Source organism: Parasteatoda tepidariorum, chromosome 4, assembly GCF_982258835.1.
Source record: "Parasteatoda tepidariorum strain Cologne lab strain chromosome 4, Ptep-v5.0, whole genome shotgun sequence".
NCBI classification, from domain to species: Eukaryota; Metazoa; Arthropoda; class Arachnida; order Araneae; family Theridiidae; genus Parasteatoda; species Parasteatoda tepidariorum.
Window position 1 is genome coordinate 86,207,142 of NC_141758.1, and position 23,821 is coordinate 86,230,962.

General features: G+C 33.5%; 1 protein-coding gene across 1 annotated transcript; it reads right to left on the reverse strand.

Moving 5' to 3' along the window:
• Positions 1 to 3,876: 3,876 nt before the first annotated feature.
• Positions 3,877 to 5,644, reverse strand: LOC147811886 (uncharacterized). The gene has a single exon (XM_087161524.1). The coding sequence runs from the start codon at positions 5,642 to 5,644 to the stop codon at positions 4,004 to 4,006; it is 1,641 nt and encodes a 546-aa protein (XP_087017650.1). The 3' UTR covers positions 3,877 to 4,003.
• Positions 5,645 to 23,821: the final 18,177 nt, after the last annotated feature.

Sequence of the window (23,821 nt, forward strand, 5' to 3'; positions counted from 1 at the left end):
TTTTGAATCATCCATTCTAGATTTTTTACTCTGTATAGATGAATCTTCACTGCATTTTCTTTTATCCATACTCAGCTAAATTCAGAAACGATATCTAAAAACAATGTGAAGATAGAAAATTTTTTAACTTTACCACACCGCGACTAAACGACTGATATAATTCCTAGTTCAAACTAGGCAATAACTGTTAAGATAGAGTTGCCATTCCGAGAAACTGAAAAACTAACAACCAATGAGAAAATAGGAATCAGTCACATCGGTGAAAGGAACTGAATTCAATACGTCATAATTCGAGCTCTACCTTGTTAAATCTTGTTTGAACTGGATGCACCACGAAATGTGCAGCGGTGATGTCAGTCAGAAACTAGTTTGATTAGGATTATACGTCAAGAATTTGGAGAGTTGCCATTCGGTAAATAATAATGAAGGTGTTGCCACAGCTAAGAAGTAAAAATAAGTAAAAATCAAATGAGTTTAAATGATTTTAAACTAATATTTAGGTATGACCATTTCCAGAACTAAAAATAAATATGAATCTAAGTTCTTACTCATAACCGCGAACACGTCAAACTTTAACATGTGCATGATCAATGCCGTTGCCACCCAGAGAAAATTACAATAGCATCAATACGGGTAGAAATAGTCATTTAATAACTGTCAATGATTAAGTAAAAAACATATCGATTAAACTAAAAGGTGATATCGTAATCGACCCCTCTTCATTCATACACGTGTTCAATATACAAAGGTTTAACTTATTTACACATATCTGACCAAGCAATCGTAGGTCAGTGGTTATGATATCCAACTACTGACCCACGAGTGCTTTTTTGATTGGCATGAGTTCGATCCTCAGTTTGAATTATAATTCAATAAAACATAATTAAATATTAAAATAGATTTGAAATTATTTTATTTCTAAAATTTTCACATAGATGGCGCCACCAGTATCAAACATCTATAATGTACAAAAATTAGTAATTATTTCAATCTCTAGATGGAACCACTTGTAATTAATGACGAAGCTAAAACTGAACCGCCAGTTCCACCTGTGTATTTTGAATACCGAAACCAAATTGAGTGTTGTCATCTTTTAATAACAAATAGAAATGAATGAGTGTTGCCATCGCTAAGAAATAATACTGAAATCAAAACTAAAACTAAAATAAGAAATTCAAGCGGGCAGAAATAAGCAAGAGGGCAGAAATAAGCTTGATTGATTGATTGAATGTAGGGTTTAGTGGCACAAGGTCCAAATGAGGACATGCTGCGCCAAACAATATGGTGAAACAGTTCAAACGTATGAGTGAATGCGGAATGTTAATTGCAGCACAATTAAAACTGATAAAACAGTACAAAGTAAATAAAACAAGATAAAAGTATGAATACAGTATAAAACGCGCGAAATACTAAGTAAAATGAGCAAAGGTGATAAGAGTGTATAAAACAGTAGATGTGTTAAAACTTTTATATGCAGTTAAAGATACCAACGGCACGTAAAAATGCAAAAATGTTCGGATGGTGAATCCCATCCAACCAATCTTACATGCATAAAATAGAACTTCCAAAAAACTTTAAACGATGTTGATTAAAACATGAACACGTTATTAAAATATGATGAATTGTGAGAGGAACGTTACAAGTACTGCATTCAGGGGGGAGGTTCTCCGAATAGTAAATGGAGATGCGTTAACCAGGTGTGACCAATTCGGAGGCGGTTGAGCTTCACATCAGCACTGCGCAAACGCAGCACTGGCAGAAATAAGCAAGAGGGCAGAAATAGGCGCCATTTTACTTGCTTTGGAAACAGAAACTAAATCCGGTGTTGCCACCGGAAGTTAAAAATTTTTGGAAACCGAAACCAAAACTAAAGCAGGAGGGGAACAACTCAGCAGCAGGAGGAAAACAACTCGACTCCACCGCCAGCACCGCCAGAATCCAGAATCGGCTTTTTTTACCTACTAGCAGTCCACCATGGCTTGCGATGCCGGGGACGAGAAGTTGATGTTTTTGGTATGCTACTTTATGCAGCATTGATGATCACAGAAGTCACCGTTTCAACAGCAGCTTCACGATTTTCATCTGATATCATATCTTCTGTAATGTCAGCAAGCTGTGCAAAAAGCCTCCAATCAGCACGATGGTAAATAAATGTAGAGGGTTTTGTAGTGATAGAAGCAGTAGATGCATATGAAACAATGATTGGGAAATGATCGCTACTATGAAGATCATTATCAACCGAAAATTCTGAAAAGGGTAAAAGCGCAGGTGAACATAAAGCAAGATCAATGCAATGAAAAGTTCGTGTTGGTTCATGAAAGTGAGTGTCTTCACCTTGATTCAGTAAACATAGATTATGACCATGGATGAGCATTTCAACTTGATGCCCTCTAGTATTTGTGTCGAAACTACCCCATAGTTCGTTGTGACCATTAAAGTCTCCAAGCAAAATGAAAGGTGTAGGCAGATGATGAATTAATGAGTTTAAATCATGTTGTGAAACTAAAGCATGTGGAGGTATATAAATGGAACAGACAGTAATCGCAATCTTTATATGAATCTTTACTGCAATAGCCTGCAATGACGTTGACAATGGAAGACGAACTGATGAAAAACTTGTTGATGCTAAAATCGCGACACCACCATTAGGTCTACTACTGGCGTCATGGTCGTTTCGGTAACATGCATAATTATGAACATTAAAATTATCAGAGGATGTTAAATGAGTTTCTTGGATTGAAAAACATGATGGCTGATATTTAAAAATTATATCTCTGATGTCGGAGATTTTATTTCGCACACTGCGACAATTCCAAGAGATAATGGAACTTGCCATTATCTTTTGGATTTAAATTTTGATTTAGACGTGACATCCATCGGTGGGTCGTCGAAAACCGATTCGTCATCCGATGGATGTAGTGTTATTTCTGTGTCCATCTTCTGCAAGATATCTGAAGTGGACTTTTTAGCGATTTGTATGAATTTTGGGTCTTTATTCTTTTTAGGAATACCTGGTTTCAGACTAGGTGGCAACTTTGTATTCGGACGCTGCTTTAAGGCAGGACGAGGCTTTTCTGGGGATGTCATTCGAGATGTTTTTGGAGGTGGAGATTTGGATACAGGTCTGCGAGAAGTAGATGGTCCGGTAAAATTGAATTTTGGATTTTGTTTTGTTTGTTGTGGGGTAGATGATATTGAGGAATCTGTCTGCGTACTTACTGTGCAATATGAAGTTTCAGCTGCTGCGGAATAGGACACACCCGGACAGGGAGTGCGGGCCGTAACTATTCTGCGGGCTTCGTTAAATGTTAAGTTTTGTAATACTTTAATTGACTGGATTTCCTTTTCTTGTGACCATTTCGGACAACTTCTGGCGTAAGCTGCGTGATCACCCTTGCAGTTGATGCAAAGAGGTGGCAGCTCGCAAGAAGTGTCTTCATGGTCTGTATTGGTGCAACGGGCACACACTGGTCGACCTCGGCAAGACGTTTTTGAATGTCCAAACCCTTGACATTGGTAACAACGCAAAGGATTTGGGATATAAGGCCGAACCGGGCAGTTAATCCAAGCCATTTTAATTAAAGTTGGTAATTTAGCAGACGCAAAAGTGAGGATAAAGTGCTTCGTAGGGATGAGTTTACCATCCCTGCGCATCTTAATCTTTCTAACAGATGTAACGTTTTGAGATTGAAGGTTATCTAATATCGTGTCTTCTGTGTCATTTATGAATTCTGTTTCTGATATGACGCCACGAGAGGTGTTTAAAGATCTATGTGGTGTTACTGTTATATTAAATGAACACATGGTGGTGCATGTTGCCAGAATAGTTGCCTGTTTTGCAGAGGAGACTTCAACTAAGAGGTCACCAGAGCGTAGCTTTTTTACTGAGGCAACTTCTCCCAGAATGGAAAGTTGGTTGGTTGGTTGGTTAAAGTTTAATGGCACAAGAGCCAGAAGTGGCTATACTGCGCCAGTCACTAGGTAAAAAAAATTGCACTTTTACTTATATCAATGAATACAGTTTTATTGTTTTGATGAACTTGATGAGATTGTGATGTATAGGGTCACTAAGTAGGGATGAAAGATGGGGATAAAATCTGCCAAAAAGTTTCTTCCTCAAATATTTGAATCGTCTGCAGTCAGTTAATATGTGTTTAATTGAAATGTTAACTTGACATAGAGTACAGCTGGGTGCACGTTCGGCTTTCAGTAAATGCATATGAGTGAAACGAGTATGACCGATACGTAGTCTATTTATAATAGTCTGGGTTTTGCGATCAACAGTTAATGTCTTACAATTATCAAGATTAGGGTAAATTTCATATAATTTATTATTATTTTGCGCATTCCAATGATTTTTCCAGGCCTGATGAACTGAAGTTTTACAAATGTGTTTCAGGTCTAAGCAAGTCAATTGTGTTGGCCTGCTTAAGTTATGAGTAGTTTTAGCTATGATATCAGCACGGTCATTTCCAAGAATGCCGACATGTGACGGTATCCAACAAAAATATATGCTGAACCCTCGGACTTGCATTTTCATAAAGTGGCTTTGTATTTTTTGAATTATGGGGTTTTTTCCGACGTAAGGAACACTAGATATAAAGCTACGAGAATCAGTATAAATTATCCATTTATTTTTTGTTTGGTTTGAAATAAAATTAAGTGCTAGCAAAATAGCATAGCATTCTGCAGTGAGAATTGAAGTTTCGTGAAAAAAATTTTCAGAAATATTAGAGCTTTCGTAAACAACACCACAACCAACATGGTTATCATGTTTCGATCCATTTGTATAAACAGGTGTAAAATCCATATATTGATGACGATGTTCGTAAAACATTTGGCTAAAAATTGTTGGGCTCGTCTCGGATTTTTTCAAATTATTAAAAACGTTTAAAACACAAGTTGTAAGATCAACCCATGGTGGGATAGCGTCTGTGCTAGTAAAAACCTCAAAATTTAAAACGTTAAGCTCACATAAAATGTTGGTGGTTCTAATTCCAAATGAAGGAATGTAAGATGGACGTGAAGAGAAGTGAGTAACAAGTTGCGGATGGCAAACACAAGAGTAGAGTGGATGAAGTGGATTCACTTTTATTTTAAAATAATAGTCCAGAGATAACTTGTAACGACGAAAATGCAGAGAAGGTTCAGAACATAAAACATAAAGACTCTCAACTGGTGAAGTCCTGAATGCACCCGATGAAATTCTTAATCCTTGATGATGGATGGTATCGAGATATTTTAATACAGATTGGCGGGCTGATGAGTATACAGAAATACCATAGTCAAGTTTGGAACGGATTACGGACCGGTATATTTTTAGCATTGCGTCCATATCAGCCCCCCATGAGCAGTTTGTGAGGACCTTAAGAATGTTAAGTGTTTGAGAGCATTTTCTTTTAATATAAAATATGTGTGGTTTGAATGTAAGCTTTTCATCGAAGATCATGCCTAGATACTTGGTTTCTGCTAAAACAGGAATCACGTTATTATTCAGAGTTATCTCAGGATGAAGATGCATACCACGTTTACGACAGAAATGAACACAATGAGTTTTTTGTGGGGAAAATGTAAAACCGTTTTCATTTGCCCATTTTAAAATTTTATTCACAGCTATTTGTAGTTGTCGTTCAATGAGAGACATATTGCCAGATCGGCATGAAATTCTAAAATCGTCGACAAATAGCTCGCCATAGACAGTCGGGGGAAGTTGATTTAAAATTTCGTTTATTTTCAAAATGAAAAGTGTCACACTTAAAATGCTTCCCTGAGGAACGCTCCTGGGAAAAAACATCTGATAAAGTTGAACTAATTTTAACTCTAAATGTCCTGTTTGATAAAAAGTTTTTTATAAAATAAAATAAATTACCGCCAATGTCACAATTGATTAAATCTCGCAAGATTCCATAACGCCACGTCCTGTCATATGCTTTTTCCATATCAAAGAATATAGAAACCAAGTGTTGATTTTTGAGAAAGCATTGACGGATGTCGGTTTCAAGTTTCAGTAAATTATCAGTGGTACTGCGGCCCTTGCGAAAACCACTTTGATAAGGAGATAATTGATTTCGCGATTCAAGTGTGGTGTCTTCGGAATTCTTACCAGGTTTTAAAATAGGGATAACATATGCTGTTGACCAGGTCTGTGGAAAAACTCTTTCTGTCCAGATACGATTATATAATTGAAGTAGAAGCACTAAAGCTCTAACCGGCAGGTTTTGTAACATTGAATAATGAATTTCATCTGGTCCAGGTGTTGAAGGACGGGTGTTTTTTAGAACATATTGGAGGTCGTTTATTGTAAATGGCCGGTTATAATTATAATCTATGTCGTCTTTTGGCCTCAATTTAATTCTTTCGATATTTTTCTTAAATGTGGCGAAGGGTTCTTTGTAATTTGAAGCACTTGAGATTTCAGAGAAAGCAGCAGCAAGAGCATTTGCAATATCAGGAGTGTGTGATATATGTGTGTTATTAACTTTGAGAATAGGTATGTTATGTTCACAATATTTACCGGATATACTTTTAATTTTGTTCCAGATTTCAGTTGAGGGTGTATTACTGTTTATTAAAGAGACATAATTTTTCCACGAGGTTTTTTGAGCATTTCTTTGAACTCTCCGGGCTATGGACCGAGCTTTTTTAAATGCAATCAGATTATCTGTGGTTGGGTGTCTACGAAAGGTTTGCCATTGCTTTTTTTGTTCTTTCTGTGCTTGAAAACAGTTTTGATTCCACCAAGGTTTCGGATGTTTTGGCAGTTTAGTTGATGTCATCTTTGTGCAGTGTTTCGCTGCTTTAAGTATATTCGATGTGATATGTTCCACTGCATCATTTATATTGGCTTGGTTTATAAAGTTTTCAGTTATATTTACAGTCGATTTAAATTTGTTCCAATTCATAGTGTCTATTTTAAGTCGTGGCGTGCGGGAATTTTGAAAGTTACTGCTGCCTGTATGAGTTAGTATTAAGGGGAAGTGATCACTATTGAAAATGTTATCATGAACCAAAAAAGACCAATATGGATACTGAGATGAGCTGCAAATTGCTAAATCTATGGCATGATAAGATTGTGAAGGGGCGTGAAAATAAGTATTCTCACCTGAATTGAGAAGACTGAGTAAATGATTATTGATAAGTTTTTCAATTAAGTTTCCTCTATTATTTATGTCCGAACTACCCCAGATGGGATTATGGCCATTAAAATCCCCTATTATTATGAAAGGTTCTGGGAGTTGGGCAATTAGTTCGTCAAGATCTGCTTCTGATACATCATCTCGAGGTGGAAGATATATGCAGCATACAGTCAATAAAAATTGGATACTAAGGCGGACAGCCACTGCCTGCAAAGAAGTATTTAGTGAAACCATACTGGAGGGATACATACAGGAAGTCAATATCATGACTCCACCTGAAGCTCTACTATTGTCTATATTATCCTTCCTGCTGACGTGATATCCATGAATTTTAGTTTTATGAATGGGTTTTGGTGATGTTTCCTGTAAGCAAATGCAACATGGAGAAAACTTATTAATTATATCTATAATGTCAGGTTTATTATTGTTGTAGCTCCTACAATTCCAAGATATTAATTTAGCCATTTATTGCTTCCGATTTTTGGATTTTGTATTTTTTGGACAGAGATTGGGCGGTGTTTCCAACCCTTTATCGGTTTGCATTTGTGTATCTGAAATTTCATCGGCGGTGTTTTCGTCTGTGCTCATTGCATCAGATTGTGAATATTCTTGTTCTTTTTCTTTTGTTTGTTTTTGCCTGTTCTTATTAAATTTATTTTGTCTGCTCTTTGGTACATATTTGTGTTTAGTCACTAGTGGTGATTGGGTAAGTTTTTGTTGTAAGACATTTACCAATTGTGGAGTCAGTTTCAGATATTTTTGTTTTTCTGTAGAGGTTTGTGAAGGTGTTGTACGAGAGATAACAGATTTTACAGGGTTTTGTGTTTTTGAGGGTGGTTGAGATTGCTCCTTATTAGTTGAGCTTGCTGTTGGTTTAGGCAATAGTCTTTTGAAATTTGTATTATTTGGTTCGGTATCAGCTGCGTCATACTGAATACCTATGGATATCTTCGGTTTACTATTGGATAATGCTGAAGAATATGAAATATTAGGTCTTGGTTGTGAACTTAAGAACTTAGCTTTAGCTTCAGTGTATGTCAGATTTTGATTAACTTTGATGTTGATGATTTGTTTTTCCGTTTTCCATTTTTGACAGAGTCGGGAGTTGGCGGAGTGAGGTTCTGAACAGTTGGTACATTTTTCAGGCCGGGTGCAAGTTTGAAATGTATGTCCAAATTCACTGCAGCGAGAACAAGTTTCTTTACCCCTGCAGTGATTAGTCGAATGGCCAAACTTCTGACACTTAAAGCATCGAAGAGGGTTAGGAACATATGGTCGTACTTTGCAATTAATATAGCCTACTTTAATGTCAGTTGGTAGAGTGGCGGAATCGAAAGTTAATATTAAATGTTGAGTAGTAATTATATCTTTGCCTCTCTTAATGGTTATATGGCGTGCATCAACAACTGATTGATCAGAAAGACCTTCAATAATCTCGCTGATTGGGAGATATTGTAATGATTGAACTGTAATGACACCTTTTGATATGTTGAGGGTATTATGAGGAGTAACAGTTATAGATATATTATCTATTTTACGTGATTGTAGAAGTGACATGGTTTGCTTATTAGAATTGGTTTCAACTAGTAAATCACCCGACGGCAATTGACGAACATTTTTAGGGTTTCCGATTTGGGATTCTAAGAATTTTTGAATAATAAATGGTGAAACAGTACTAAGTTTTTTGTCTTTAGAATTAAGAACTAGAAATCTGGATTTTGCTGCGTCGTAGTTGGGACATTTGGATAGATCAAATTTAGATGTATTTGCGAAACTGTGTGCAGAATCTTTGGGTGACACCATAGCTCATAGAAACGTTCATCTGAACACTCTCACGCCCACCATCGAGCCCAACAAGGGGAAAAGAAGCACCGGCTCTGAAAAGCTCAGCCTCGGTGTTCTGTTCAGGGTAGCTCCAGGTATAGCACTACAACAGGGGAGCGTGGATCCGCCAAAACTATCAGAGTTCAAGGGCACTCTCCTGATGCAGCACGTAGTTCCTAGCAGGGTGCTATGCATGCCCTGCCTGCCGATTGAAAGGGAGGGGGACCTGACCTCCTTCCACTCGTCTACAGTGAAGCAGGGGCCAAAGAGTACGCAGTCGACCAACTCCGAGATGAAAATGCCCCCTTGGGCGCCACACTCGTATGAGAGAGCAGACAGGTAGCTCCAGGCTCCCCCTTTCCACCTTACGAGACGCAGCACACGGCAAACGTGCTGGTCAGCAAAAGCTAACGTTGTTAGTCTGTTTACTTTAGGGGAAAATTGGTTACTTAAAATAAATAGGTGAAACATCATAAATCAGGAAAGCCGACAAAAACAGTAGAAAACATACAGAAATCTGAAGATCTATAGTCTGTAAATAATATACAGTGTTTTTGAATGGAATGAAATAAAATTCGTTCACTAGGTCAATATAATATTTGATGAAAAGTCGGAAACTCAAAACAGGACCGTCGCAAGAGAGAAATGGAAAAATGCTCAGGTCCGGGTGCGTCACGCCCGTCACACAAGAGTGTGCCCCTGGGGGGCCCAGAATGGAAAGAGCCTTGTGTATCAGAAATGGAGATATGTGGGTAAATGAGGTATTAGATATGTTTGGGTTTGTCAGATTCATCGAAAAGTAACGAGCGTAATCACATGGTGCTAAGAATGTTCCGCTGTTTTTGCATTGGTGTGTGGAACTCAACACCGTACTATCTTCTGCCATAGAAAATAAAATCAGTTCTACTACCAGCGGCATCACCCACCACGGAGTCCTACTAAGGGGATGCAAGTAACATAATTCGTCACTTGACACCGATGCTAACCAATAGCTATACGTCCGCGAGTCACCCCTGAAGCAGCCTCCACCCTTAACGAGATACCTAGTAAGTGACCCCGGACTTGACCCTAGCCAACAGATGACGTTCGAAGCTAGCCGGTTGGTGCATACAGGCCAATATGCACCTCCCGTTTTCCTGACGCACGGGCCAAAGCAGTGTATTGGGGTACCAAGACGCCCCTCAACTGCCAGGATCCCTTTTTCCAGGGACATGGGTCTCTTCCCATCTGAGTCCGATACAACAGGGTGGTAATCGAACACAGACAAAAAGCCCTCACCAGTTAATGTGGCAACCACGACAAGGGGGAAGAGAGAGGAGAAAGTTGGAGAAAAGGGAGAAGAAACAGAAGGGAGGACAGATCACTAGGGTACCCCGGGGCGTGACTCCCTGTGTTTACCTAAAGAAGGTAAACCCCCTCAGGGATTTTATTTTCAGTGAATTGATTGTCATAAAAATGTTTCGAGAAATTATTTTTATTTTTATTGTTTTATGTGTTACAGTTTCCATGAATTATTGATGAGTAGAATTTATATTTTTGTTTCACTATAGTGTTCAGGGTGAAGATAAAAATGCAATTAAAACAATTAAAAAAAAAATTTTTTTTCTAAATTCAACTACAATAATTATTGATATTGATTTCTGGTATTGATATTGACATATGAATGCGATTACGGTGTGGCAGAAATTAAATCGAGAAATGTTAAAACTAACATAAATAGTTAGAAAAATGAACAAAATACTTGTTTTTAGAATTTCAATTGAAATGTGAAACCAGACATTAGTGTTTGAGTCCAACGCTGGTAATTAGTTCATAGCTCAGTTCCATCTCAGTAATTTTCATAAACAAATCGTTTCTTTATTACTGAACTATAATTCCAGCATACAGTTAGGAAAATTGAAAAGTAAGAGTAACCAAATACACTTCAGAAACACGCTAAAAATAGAAATGAAAATATTAGAGTTTCCTAACACCTGATTGTAACAAATTAAATTACCAATTAAGATCTCTGCACAAAAATTACTTTAAAAAAATATCCGAACTAAAATTTTTGAAAAAAAAAATTTATGTCCAAAAAGAAAGAAAAAAAGATATAAATGAAAAAAAAAAGAAATGAAAGGTAATTTGCAAATTAACCAAACTTGCACTTCAGATTAAAAATAAAGAAAATAGCTAGATCAGTCAAAAATTAAAAACTGATTTACCTTAATACCATATTAAATTTGAAAGTTTGTTTTGAATTTCAATTAGTGATTTACTGTTTTAAACAGGTTGTAATGCAAAATCTGAGAAGACTGATCACCTTTTCTGATTAAAAAAGCAATTTGTCTTTACATATTTCCTGAAATCCGGGTTAATAATTGCAGTAAAAATACCAATAAAGAAAAAGTATAAATAAATATAAAGAAAGTAGAAAGAAAAGAAAAATAAGAGAGAAAAAGAAAAGAAAAAATGTCATAGAAGGCAAATTTTGGACATAAAAAGAAAAATTCCGGATATTTTGCTATTAAAATGATAAATATGAAAGGTTAATAATAAATAAGTGAAATGAATACAATACTGAAATCTTGGACTTCGCAATAACAACCACTGTGTCATCTTTTTATTTTATTTTGTTTTCAAACAAGGTAAACAATACTCAAGTCTAATTCCAGATTGAAATTTTTCCAGTAAAACTGTTTTTGTATTTTGTGTTTTACATTTTAAATTACGCATTTTTAAAAATGTTTATAAATTTTTATCATCCTGATTGAAGAGTTGGCTTAAATTGTGTTATTATGAAGAATACTTCTTATAGTGAAAAAACTTTTAAGTCAAAAAAAACTGTTGAAAATGAAAATTTTGAATTTGCTGATAATGCTACTACAGATTTTTGATTGTGTTAAAATTTTTACCATGTGCACAAATGTGTATTTTTAATAATTCATATTACTTTTATATATTGTTAATATTACAAATTTGACTCTTTTCATTTTAATTGTACTTATATCATAGGGAAGATTTTGCAAATAGATAATTTTTAAAAATATTTGGATTGTAATTAAGCATTTTTGGCGAGGGAGGATTTAAGATAAAAAGCTTCAATTAATCTTTTTATGTTATCCTAATTATTATTCTAATCGAAATACTTTCTCACACTTTTAAAAGCCACATCCTGTTCTTAAATCTATTTTTGGCTCAAGTATGCATTTAATTAAAAGCAGGACATTTTTCCCTTTGCTCTGTGTGGGAAACGCTCGAGCTATTTTATAAACCAATAACATTTACTAAGATTTCCCTCTTTCCCTAAATTAAGACATTTTACGAATTTTACTTTGCAAGATTTTTCCTAACATATAACCAAGGAACGCAACATTTCATGCTCACTTTCACTTTTCTCATGACTGCTCTGTCATAATAAAAAATTTTGTACCCTCCTTCCCGACCTAAGACCTGTTTTAATCCTTCCACTCGGCAACGACGTTATATATATATATATATATATAATATATATATATATATATATGTATATATATATATATATATATATATATATATATATATATATATATATGTATATATATATATATATATATATATATATATATATATATATATATGTATATATATATATATATATATATATATATATATATGTATATATATATATATATATATATATATATATATATATTATATATATATATATATATATATATATATATATATAGTATATAATATATATATATATATATATATAATATATATATATATATATCTGTTACGCTTTGAAAGCCTAAACATTGTAAGTTCGTAGTGTGGCCGGTGCTTCTTGAAAAAGATACAGGAAAATGCAGGAATCATAATATAATTTTATTAAAGTAAGGACCAAAGCCCCAGAATGACAACCTTACATAATGGTGGATAGGTAGAGAATAGCACATTTGACCTTGGAAAGAGGATTTTTTATCTTTCTGGACAATATATTTAAATGTTAATAGGTCTCAGTAGCGTGGGACTGATCAATTTCCCAAGCTACTAAAGCCACATCAGCACATTTTTTGAGATAATTAGATCAATATTATTACTTTCTTGTGGGAAAGGTTTTTAAACGTTTTCGCGTTAGATAAATGCTCTTTTTATGGATTGTATTTAATTTATAATTGTTTTAACATTACATAATATTCCCCCCCCCCCCCCTGAAGAAAGTTCTGATCAATATGCTAGCCTATTGGTCAGAACTTCCCCCTTCACGCGATTTCAAATTAAAATGTATTATTTTTGGTATATTGTCCAATATTATACATTTATAAGTAAAGTATTACAACAATAACATTTATATAAAAGTAACTAAATATTTCTGCTTAACTTTGAATAACAATAATTAATATCTTTATAATAATTAATAATGATTATGTACATTTTTCCTTTTCCTGTTGAAAAGAATAAAAAATATCAAAACAACTCTAGAATATCTAAAACAAAAAATACCATGACATATCTAAAATAAAAATAAATCAAACCAAAATTTCACAACTTGTGAAAAGTTCTTTTCTTGAAATAAACTGGATCCACTGTTCAAGCCAAAATTTATTAAGTTATTCATCCATTTAAGAAGAAAAAAAAAGTTAATGTTCTTAATCATCATTGTTTCATTTTCGAAACAATTATTATTCATGAAGTCATTAAAATTCACTTATCATTTACATTTTTTCTTACTTTCTCATTAGTAATTATGTATTTTCACAAATATTGTGTAGAATTAATCACAACATATGAAATACACTTAAAAAATCAATACAAATAAAATAATACAAATAATATAAGTAATCTAGTTTAAAATGTTTACTTTTCCACATAATATTTAATATACTTCTATCAGAGCCGGATTATACCTTTCGTAGGCCCTAGGCACAGAGTCGGATTATACCTTTCGTGGGCCCTAGGCATAGCCGTTTTTGGGCCCTCCCCTCCTTCCCCCACTCCTCCCCTCTTTTCAAAATATATGCTAAAAAATTTTTTTACATTTTTATTAATATGGATTTTAATTTACAAATTTGTTTATCGAACTTTATCTGCAATACCGACATACTGCCGATATTGCAGTCGATATCGATAATACCATTATGATTAGTTCGATCGATAACTATGTTAAAGATAAACTAGTGAATACTTTCCCTAACGTTCATATTGCATTAAGAATATATTTGTCGATTCTTGGATCAAATGCAGAAGGAGAAAGATCTTTCTCCAGGTGGTTAAAATTGATAAAAATTATTTGCGTTCAACAATGAATCAAGATCGTTTGGCATCGCTTGTACTTATGTCTATTGAATACGACATTTTGCGTAGTTTGGAATTCGACAGCATAATACAAAATTTCGTTGAATCCAAAATTCGCAAAAAAGTAATATATTAGATCATAAGATTCTGCAAAATAATTTATTACCGAAAAATATTATATTTTTATTTGTATCTTCATAATTTTGTGCAAAATACACTTGTTGTTTTTAAAGCTAAATTATTTTTGTCAACAAATTTTTTTCTTTCAAGTTTTTCGTAGGCCCCTGAATTTCGTAGGCCCTAGGCACGTGCCTAGTGTGCCTATAGGTTAATCCGGCCCTGACTTCTATGGCATAAAAATTTACATACAAAGTGCATAATAAATCTTTGTTGAAAATAATATGCTTTATTCCAAAATAATAAAAATATATGCGTTATCTATTGATAACGATTGATAGTCTAAGTTGGGTAAAATATTCCCAACAAGGCGGAAAAAAATAGAGTTTTAAGTTTGTTTACTCATGCTTGATCCTTAATATTGAGGAGAAAACATCAGTAAAGAAACATTCTATGTGAGGAGTCCCACGGTTTAAACCATTTCTAAATATTTTATTTGCAAAAATAAAATTTAGGAAATTTACCTAAATTTTCCGAAGTAACTCTCAAACATCATGTAATAAAAAAAATTCAGACATAGATGCATTAAAAAAAAAATAACGGGACTTCAAAAATACGGGCAGAAAATAAAAATGAAAAACATATGAAAATACCAGCATTGAAAAGCTATTGTGAATTTTTTACATACAATTGAAACTGTTGACTTGGATAAAATTTCCTTAATTTGTTTACATGTACTATTTCTGATTCTTTCTTAGTGAGAAAATTAGGTTTATCAATGATTGTCAGATTGGTTTATCAATGATTGTCAGATTGGTTTATCAATGATTGTCACCTCAGATAATTTCTTTAAAATTTTGTATGGACCAGAATATGGTGAACTTAATTTCCTTGTGTTAGGATAATGGAATTCTTCGTAAATTACTAAATCATTAACTTTAAAATTAGGTTCCAAAAAATTAGTGTCATAACGAATTTTGGTTTTCTTAAAAAACTCTTGGGTATTTTGAGCAGCTATTTTTCTTGCTTCATCAACTGGGGGATAAATATTTTGATTTACAAGAGAATCACAAGGTAATTTTCCATACATTAAATAAGCAGGAGGAAATTGAGTTACAGAATGAGGGGTGTAATTATATTCATGTGTTACTTCTTCTAATAACTTTGTCCACGGAATTTTTTTAGAGTTTTCGTTTATTTTACATCTTAACCTAGAGATTATTGTCGCATTAGATTTTTCAACTTTTCCATTTGTTTGCGGATAATGAGCTGAAGTCAATAATTGTTTAACATTATAGTTTCTAAGAAATCTTCTAAATCTAGATGCTGTAAATGCAGCATTACGATCACTTTAAATTTTATCTGGAACTTGAATTTGAAAAATTTGTTTTAAGCAATTTGTATATGTTTCAGTTGTTACACTTTTTGAAGGAAAAGTCCAAAGATATCGAGTAGCATGATCAATAACTAAATGCAAATATTTTTTAGTTGAGTTGTAATAGTTGAGACCTCTGACAGTATCAATTGATAAAATTTCAAATGGTTGCTCTGTAGGGGGCATACTTTGTAACAACCCAAATCTTTTTTGGTGAGATTTTTTGTTAATTTGGCAAGTTTCACAACATTTAACATAGTTAGAGATATCAATTATTATATTAGGCCAATAGTAGAAGGGTGAGATTAAAGCAATCATTTTTTAATACCAACATGACCAAATTGAAAATGAGTTTTTTCTAATATTTTTGTTCTTAAAGAAAATGGTACTACTATTTTATGCAAAGTGCTACTATTAATGGTAAACTATTTTATGCAAATGCTACTATTTTATGTTCTTAATCGTTAACAAATCATTAATTGTTATGAATTTAGGATTACTTAAATTTTCGTTAATTGTGCTTCTTTAATTTCATCATGAGTCACAACTGGATTGTTATCAAATAAACTAAAAAATACAGAATATCTAGAAAGCATATCAGCTTCATGATTATTTTGACCCTTAATATATTTCACTTCACAATCATACATAGATAGTTTTAAAGACCATCCAAAAAGTCTACCTGTAGGATTTTTTATTTTCTTTAACCAAGTCAAAGCGGAATGATCACTATAAATTTCCATGGTAATAACAATGATATTTATCTAAAGCATTAATAATAGCTAAGCATTCCAATTCAGTAATAGAATAATTTCTTTCATGTTGAGATAAACATCTGGAGTGAAAAGCTATTGGATGCATTGAGCCATCGGGATGTTTTTGTTTTAAAACAGCAGCAATTGCTTCTTTTGAGGCATCAACAAACAAATGACATGGATAATTAGGATTATACAAAGTTAAAACAGGCTTAGAAATTAAAGACGATTTTAATTGATTAAATGAGGTATTGCATTCTACTGTCCAATTCCATTTAACATTTTTCTTAAGAAGATTATTAAGTGGCAATCTAAGTTCTGCATAATTCTTAATAAATTTATGGTATACATTAATACTACCAAGAAATCATTGTAGCTCTTTAACATTTTTTGGAGGTTTTAACTGTCTAATAGTTTCAATATAAGCATTTGCAGGTGAATATTGACCTTGTTCTATTTCATATCCTAAAAATTTTATTTCAGTTTTAGCAAATTGACATTTTGAAAATTTAAGTTTTAAATTTTCAGTTTCACATATTTTAAAAATTCTCTCTAAATGATCTAAATGTTCTAAATAATTATCAGAATATATGATAATATCATCAAAATAGTTTAAAGCAAAATCAACTTTATGTTTCTGTAAAATTTGACGAATAGCTCTTTGAAAAATAGCGGGTGAATTTTTCCAACCAAACGGTAAACGTAAAAATTCATAAAGGCCAAAATTGGTTGTAAATACTAATTTTTCAGTATCATTTGGATCTATTGTTAAATTCCAGTAACCACATTTTAAATCTATAGTTGAAAAATATTTAGCATTAGACAATTTATCAATTAAATCATCAATTCTAGGTACAGGTTCAGAGTCAGTTTTGGTAATCTGATTAAGCTTTCTAAAATCTACACACAATCTGGTTTTATTACCTTCATCTTTTTTGTAAACAAGAGTAACTGGGGTGGAGTATGGACTATAGGAGGGTTTAGTTATGTTAGCTTGTAATAAATTATCTATTTGATTTTTAATTTCTGCATTATCTTTAACAGATGCTCGATATGGACGCAATGATATGGGCAGTTCAGAAGTTACAGGTATTCTATCCTGAAATTCTGAGGGTGGGTTGAGCCTATGCTCATGAATATTTAAGCTATTGAAATTTCTTTCATCATAAAAATTATTAGTTTCTATATATCTATTATTAACACAATCATTTACATTACAATTCACATTTTTAAGATCATTTTTTTGTTTATTGTTGTAAAATATATTAGTATGATACTTATTTTTAGCACTATAATAATTATTAGACTGAGAAAATTTATCATATGTAACATCTTTAAATTTTTGAAAAACTCTAAACTTTATAAAATCAATATGTAACTTAAATAATGATATTTCATTAAGAACAAGTATAGCAAAATTAAGAGGGGTGTCTATAAAGGCGCATGTTATTACTTTTGTAATGTTTCCTATTTTAACACTTACCTTTTGGAGGTTTCCTTTGATATTTCCTTGAAATTGCGAAATTAAAATCCTAGTAGAATTCGCATGTTTTTTTTTATTGTCCTATAAAATGTTTCGGAATTATAGTGATGTTGGATCCTGTGTCCAATATAGTTAGTAAATTCTTATTGTTCACTCGCGATGTCACACATAAATAGTCATTTGATGGTCAGCTGTTGTTATTGCTGGGCAGCGGAGGTTGGGAATCATGCTGAGGTACTCCATAGCGATTAAGAGAATTCACAAACTTTGGCTGCTGCATTCTGTACTGATTTTGGGGAATCCACATTATATTTAATATATAATTGTTTTAACATTACAAATATATATATATATATATATATATATATATATATATTATAGACAATTAACTAGATTAATAAGGAAGAAAATGAAATTATTTTCAATCAAAATTTTAAGTGATATTAAATAAAAATTGTATTTAATAACAGTTCAGTATTTTTAATGAAAATTCTGATTCTGAAAACTAATGAGTAGTGCTTTAATAATTTTGAAAATGAATACTAAATAATATCCAAATAACATTTATTAAGGAAAAAAAAAGAGAGATAATAGGAGATAACAAAAATATATACAAAATAAATACAGACATGTAAAAACAAAAATATTTATATGATAATATATACAAATACTAGTAAGAATGTAAAAACAAACATTGACATATTTGTATTCGTGAGTATTTTGACAAAGTTGTTTTTTTTTTTTATATAACTATTCTCACTTTTTAGAGAAAATATTTTAAAAAATATAAGAAATTGGAAAATATATATTGGTTTTCAAGTTACAATTATAATATGAAATAGCAATGGCATTATAGAAATTAAATAAAGTTGTTTTACTCAATGAAAATTTTTTTTACGTTTACTTAATCATTGAACTTAAAAATATTGAATAAGTTTAAATATATTATAATTTTTTATGCTTGAAATTGAGATATGGTTAGAAATTTTACAGTTAAAAGTAAATGTCATTTATTTCATCTAAAGTTGGAAACGAAAATTTTTTTTTCTTTAAATATTTAAAAATAGCTGATATCGAAACAATATGCTTTTTAAATATTCGCTAATCGCAATAAAAAGTTATCCTATATCTTTGATCTTATATTATGATTGTACAGCTTGTCTAATTATTAACAAGAACAAAATTAACTTAATAATTAATTTATTAACAAAATTTGAATTCCTTTATTTCAAAATTTGTTATTGAATTCTTCCATTATTTTTTACGTTTTCCTCCCTAACTTAATTTTTCCACTCCTTCGAATTTTTTTCATTTTCTAATTTTTTCATAATTTTTAGAACATTTATTTTGTTTTTTAAATAAGTTTAAAAAGTAAAAGTAGAAACTGATTTTAAAATGATTTACAGAAAGGTATTAAAAAATTGTGGAAACTTTATCTTTTTCAAAAAATTAAAATAATTAGTATTTATTTAAAAAATATCTATTTTGTTTTTAAGGCAAATGCTTCAATTCAAGTAGAATCAATAGAACCTTGGTTTCTTACTTTAATATATTTTAACTATTTTTGTTCAAATTTCTTTTTAACTTTAGTTTATTTTAACTATTTTTGTTCAAATTTTTCTTTGAATTGTTTTTGTTTCATATGACACTACATTTAAAATGTTAAAATATCCTATTTTTCCGTTTTTAAACTCGGCAATTTTTTCCTTAATAAATAGTTATTTTTTTTTGTTATTTTTCGAGGTTCACAACCCTCGGCAGTGTTAATTCTAATGTAGGTATCACTTTGTGTTAAATTAAGGTTTTTGACAAAAAGAAAGATGTTAGGGTTTGTTGCTTCAAAAAATGAACTAATCCTGCTGTGAAAACTCTAACAAGAATTAGTTGTTCGCCACAGATCACAAGAGTCAGCTGCCCACATGGAAGGAGGATACGGCGTGTTATCATCTACGTCGATGTAGTTTTTTGCTAAACAATCAGCAAATTCCATCACTTCTGATGTCTGATGCCCAATTAATAAAAAAAATTGCCACTTCGACATCTTCAGGGCTTAAATATGTAAGACCAAAACAATAGCTCAATCATCTTCAAATTGGAGAATCTCGCTCTTTGTAGTGCCTACTAAGACCTAATTGCTGTATTTTTCTCCACCTGAAAAAGATCACTCTTGTAGTATTATGAATTTGAAATAAAGAATAAACAAATAAAAATTAAAGAGCATGCACTAAATTTTCTATAAGTAGATGTTTTTAACTTAATACTACATGTTCAACTCCGTAGCCTTTGAATTTTGAAGCCAAGGGAACTCCTGGATCGAATATTGGGAGAAATTTGCCTTCATGGAGGACTTTTTCATGAAGCTAACCGGCATTTGCGTTACATGGAGAGGAATTGAATTGAATTGAATGTGGGGTTTAGTGGCACAAGGTCCACAAAAGGACATACTGCGCCAAATACACGGTTTTAAAAACAGATTAAAAGGTTTAATACAGCACACGTATAAAATCAGATAAGATAGTGAAAATTCTAAAACAATGTTGTAAAGTTACATACATTAAAATCAATAAAACTACATGGTAAATTTACTAAAACACTAAATAGTATGAAACAATTAAATACAACTTAAAATTCCAATAATCTTAAAATCGTGCTTCCAAAAAAGGTGAGGCGTTGTTGGTTAAAACATGGGCAAGCGATTAAAATATGATGAATTGAAAGTGAAACGTTACAAGTATCGCATCGAGGGGGTGGTTCTCCGAACAGCAAGTGAAGATGAGTCAGTCGAGTATGTCCTATACGTAGGCGGGTGAGCTTGACATCTGCTCCACGCAATTGCAACACAGGCCAAGGCTCTAGCGTGGATTTAATTGTGTGCAGTTTGATTCAATTTGTAAATCCCAGTGTTGCTGCCACAAAGACATAGTAAACTGTCGTATATAATTCTTCATGTCAGAAATGGGGACTGATAGTGTTAATGGAGTCGTAGCAGATCGGGCAGCAGAGTCAGCCATGTCATTACCTGAAATACCAACATGGCTGGGAATCTAACAAAATAAAATGTTAAAACCACTTTTGTGAAGACTAACTAACAGATGTTCAATGATACATAAAATAGAGTGAGCTTCGTTGTTAACATGATTATTCAGCTGGCGTAAAACACTTAGGCTGTCAGAGTAAATTCAAAACTTTCGTGCGGCCAGTGATGAGATAAGTCGTAGAGCTATGAGAATGGCCACAGCTTCGGCAGTAAATACAGAACATATGGCAGGTAGGATATAACTTTATGTTCGATCAGCTATAATGATTCCACGTCCAACATGCCCTGGAGATTTTGACCCATCCGTAAAAACAGAAACATACTGAGAATACTCATGACGATGAGACATGAATAGCTGAATATACACGCTAGGAGATATACTGCATTTTCTGTATGAAGCAAATGGAGAATAAAAGTGATATGATGGAAGAATCCAAGGTTTGTTAAGAAAGTGATCGGTTGATTGAGATGGTGATTCGCAAAAACTGAATGTCTGAATAACTGTACGCATACGAGCATTAAAAGGAAGTGTGTACGAGGGTCGCGTACCATATAATTGTCGTAAGCTTAGTGGAAAAATCTCATGTCGAAGAGGATGAGATTTAGATGACATAACACGAAAGTAAGACAGAGCTGAATACGTCGAAAATAGAGAGATGATAAATTACATATACTATCGAAACTTTCAACAGGGGACGTTCGAAATGCGCCGCTACAGATTCGCATTGCAATATGCTGCACTGTATTTAACAGCTTCAAATTTGACGCAGTTGCAGTGCCATAGATTGCGCAAGCATAATCAATGCGTGATAATATCAACGCTTTGTAGATTCTGATTAGGGCGATGCGATCCGCACCCCAGAAAGTATTTGAGAGAACACGTAGGACATTTAAAGTTTTATCACAACGTTTTCTAAGATAACGAATATGGGGCAGGAAAGTGAGTTTGCTGTCAAAAATTACACCTAAATATTTTGTCTCCGACACAATAGGTATATTAACGTTATGAATGGAAATAACAGGATCATTGTGTAATCTGCGCAATCGGCAAAAATGTATGCAAGAAGCTTTTTTGTGGGTGAAAGTGTGTGACCATTTTGATCACACCATTTTGAAATCTTATTGACGGCCAGATGAAGTTGACGCTCAATAACGCTCATGTCAGAGCCAGAACATGAAACATTTAGATCGACAACATAAAGTGAGCCAAATACATGAGGTGGTAGTATGTTCAAAATGAGTGAAACATGAGTAATAAAAAGTATGACACTTAAAACACTGCCTTGTGGAACGCCTTCAGCTTGAATGAAGAGATCGGAAAATGTAGTGCCCAGTTTTACTCAAAAATACCGCTTCGACAGAAAGTTTTTGAGGAAGATGGGTAAGTTTCCGCGAAGTCCCATGTCGTAAAGTGTCTTCAAAATTCCGTATCGCCATGTCCGATCGTAAGCCTTCTCAATATCGAAGAAGATAGAGACAAAATGGTTACGTCGGACAAAGGCGTTACGAATCCGTGACTCAAGAGCAACGATGTTATCAATCGTGGATCCTCCCTTACGAAAACCACTCTGGAAGTCTGGTAAAAGGGGATTTTTTTCAAGGTAGTATACCAAGCGAGAGATAACCATCCGTTCAAATGTTTTTCCAATACAGCTGGTCACGGCTATAGGACGATAGTTAACAGGGTCTTTCGAGTCTTTACATGGTTTTAAGATGGGTATCACACTTGCTTCACGCCAACCTGACGGGTACGTTTGTTCCGTCCATATTCTATTGAACAGAATGAGGACATTCAACAACGACGTCCGATCTAAGTGGCGGAGCATGTGATATGTGATGCCATCAGGACCAGGGCTTGTATTGCGTGACTGGTAAAGTGCTCGCTGCAATTCTACAAAATTAAAATTGCTGTTATAGGAGAAGAGGCGGCGAATATTAAAGTTGATTTTATTCCTTTCGACGATCTGCTTATGTTGTTGAAATGCTGGACTGTAGCTCTCTAAGCTAGAGACAGCAGCAAATGTCTCACCAAGCATATTACAGACATCGGCAGGAGAAGAGTAAGTGGTGCCATTTTTCTCGAATACCGGAAGGTGAAATTCACGGTATATGCCATTAGCTCTCTTGACTCTCGACCAGACTTGTCTGGGAGAAGTCGAAGATGTTATGGAAGAGACGTAACGGGACCAAGAATTTTTCTGACTATTGCGCCGGACCCTTCGTGCCATTGCTTTAGCCCGTTTAAAAGCTAAAAGGTTGGCAGTGTTAGGGTAGCGGCGGAAGATGTTCCATAAGCGTCTCTGCTCTTTATAAGCAGCTGCACAATCCTCATTCCTCCACGGCTTGCGGTGGCGAGGAAGCGAACTCGACGACTTAGGAATACTTTCTTCTGCCGCTTCAAGAATTACAGACGTAACACGATCAACAGCTACACTTATAGTATCTTGTGTGACCATGTCATCCGTGATCTGAGCAAATAGAGACCAATTAGCACGATGGTATATAAAAGTTGAGGGCCTTGGGCTCATGGCAGCTGAAGCAGAATATGAAATTATGAGAGGGAAATGATCGCTGTTATGACGATCATTACTTACTGAAAAGTTTAAAAAAGGTAAGAGAGATGGTGAACATAAAGCTAAATCAATGGAATGAAAAGTTCGTGTCGGAGTATGAAAGTAAGTTTCTTCGCCTTGATTAAGCAAACAGAGACTGTGGTCATGGATGAGTTGTTCAATTTTACGCCCCCGGTCATTGGAGGCAGAACTACCCCATAATTCACTATGACCATTAAAATCTCCGAGCAAAATGAAAGGCGAAGGTAATTGAACTATC

Bases quoted from the DNA above. Each gene is read 5' to 3' on its own strand.
- LOC147811886 (XM_087161524.1), bottom strand. From the start codon at position 5,644: ATGTCTCTCATTGAACGACAACTACAAATAGCTGTGAATAAAATTTTA.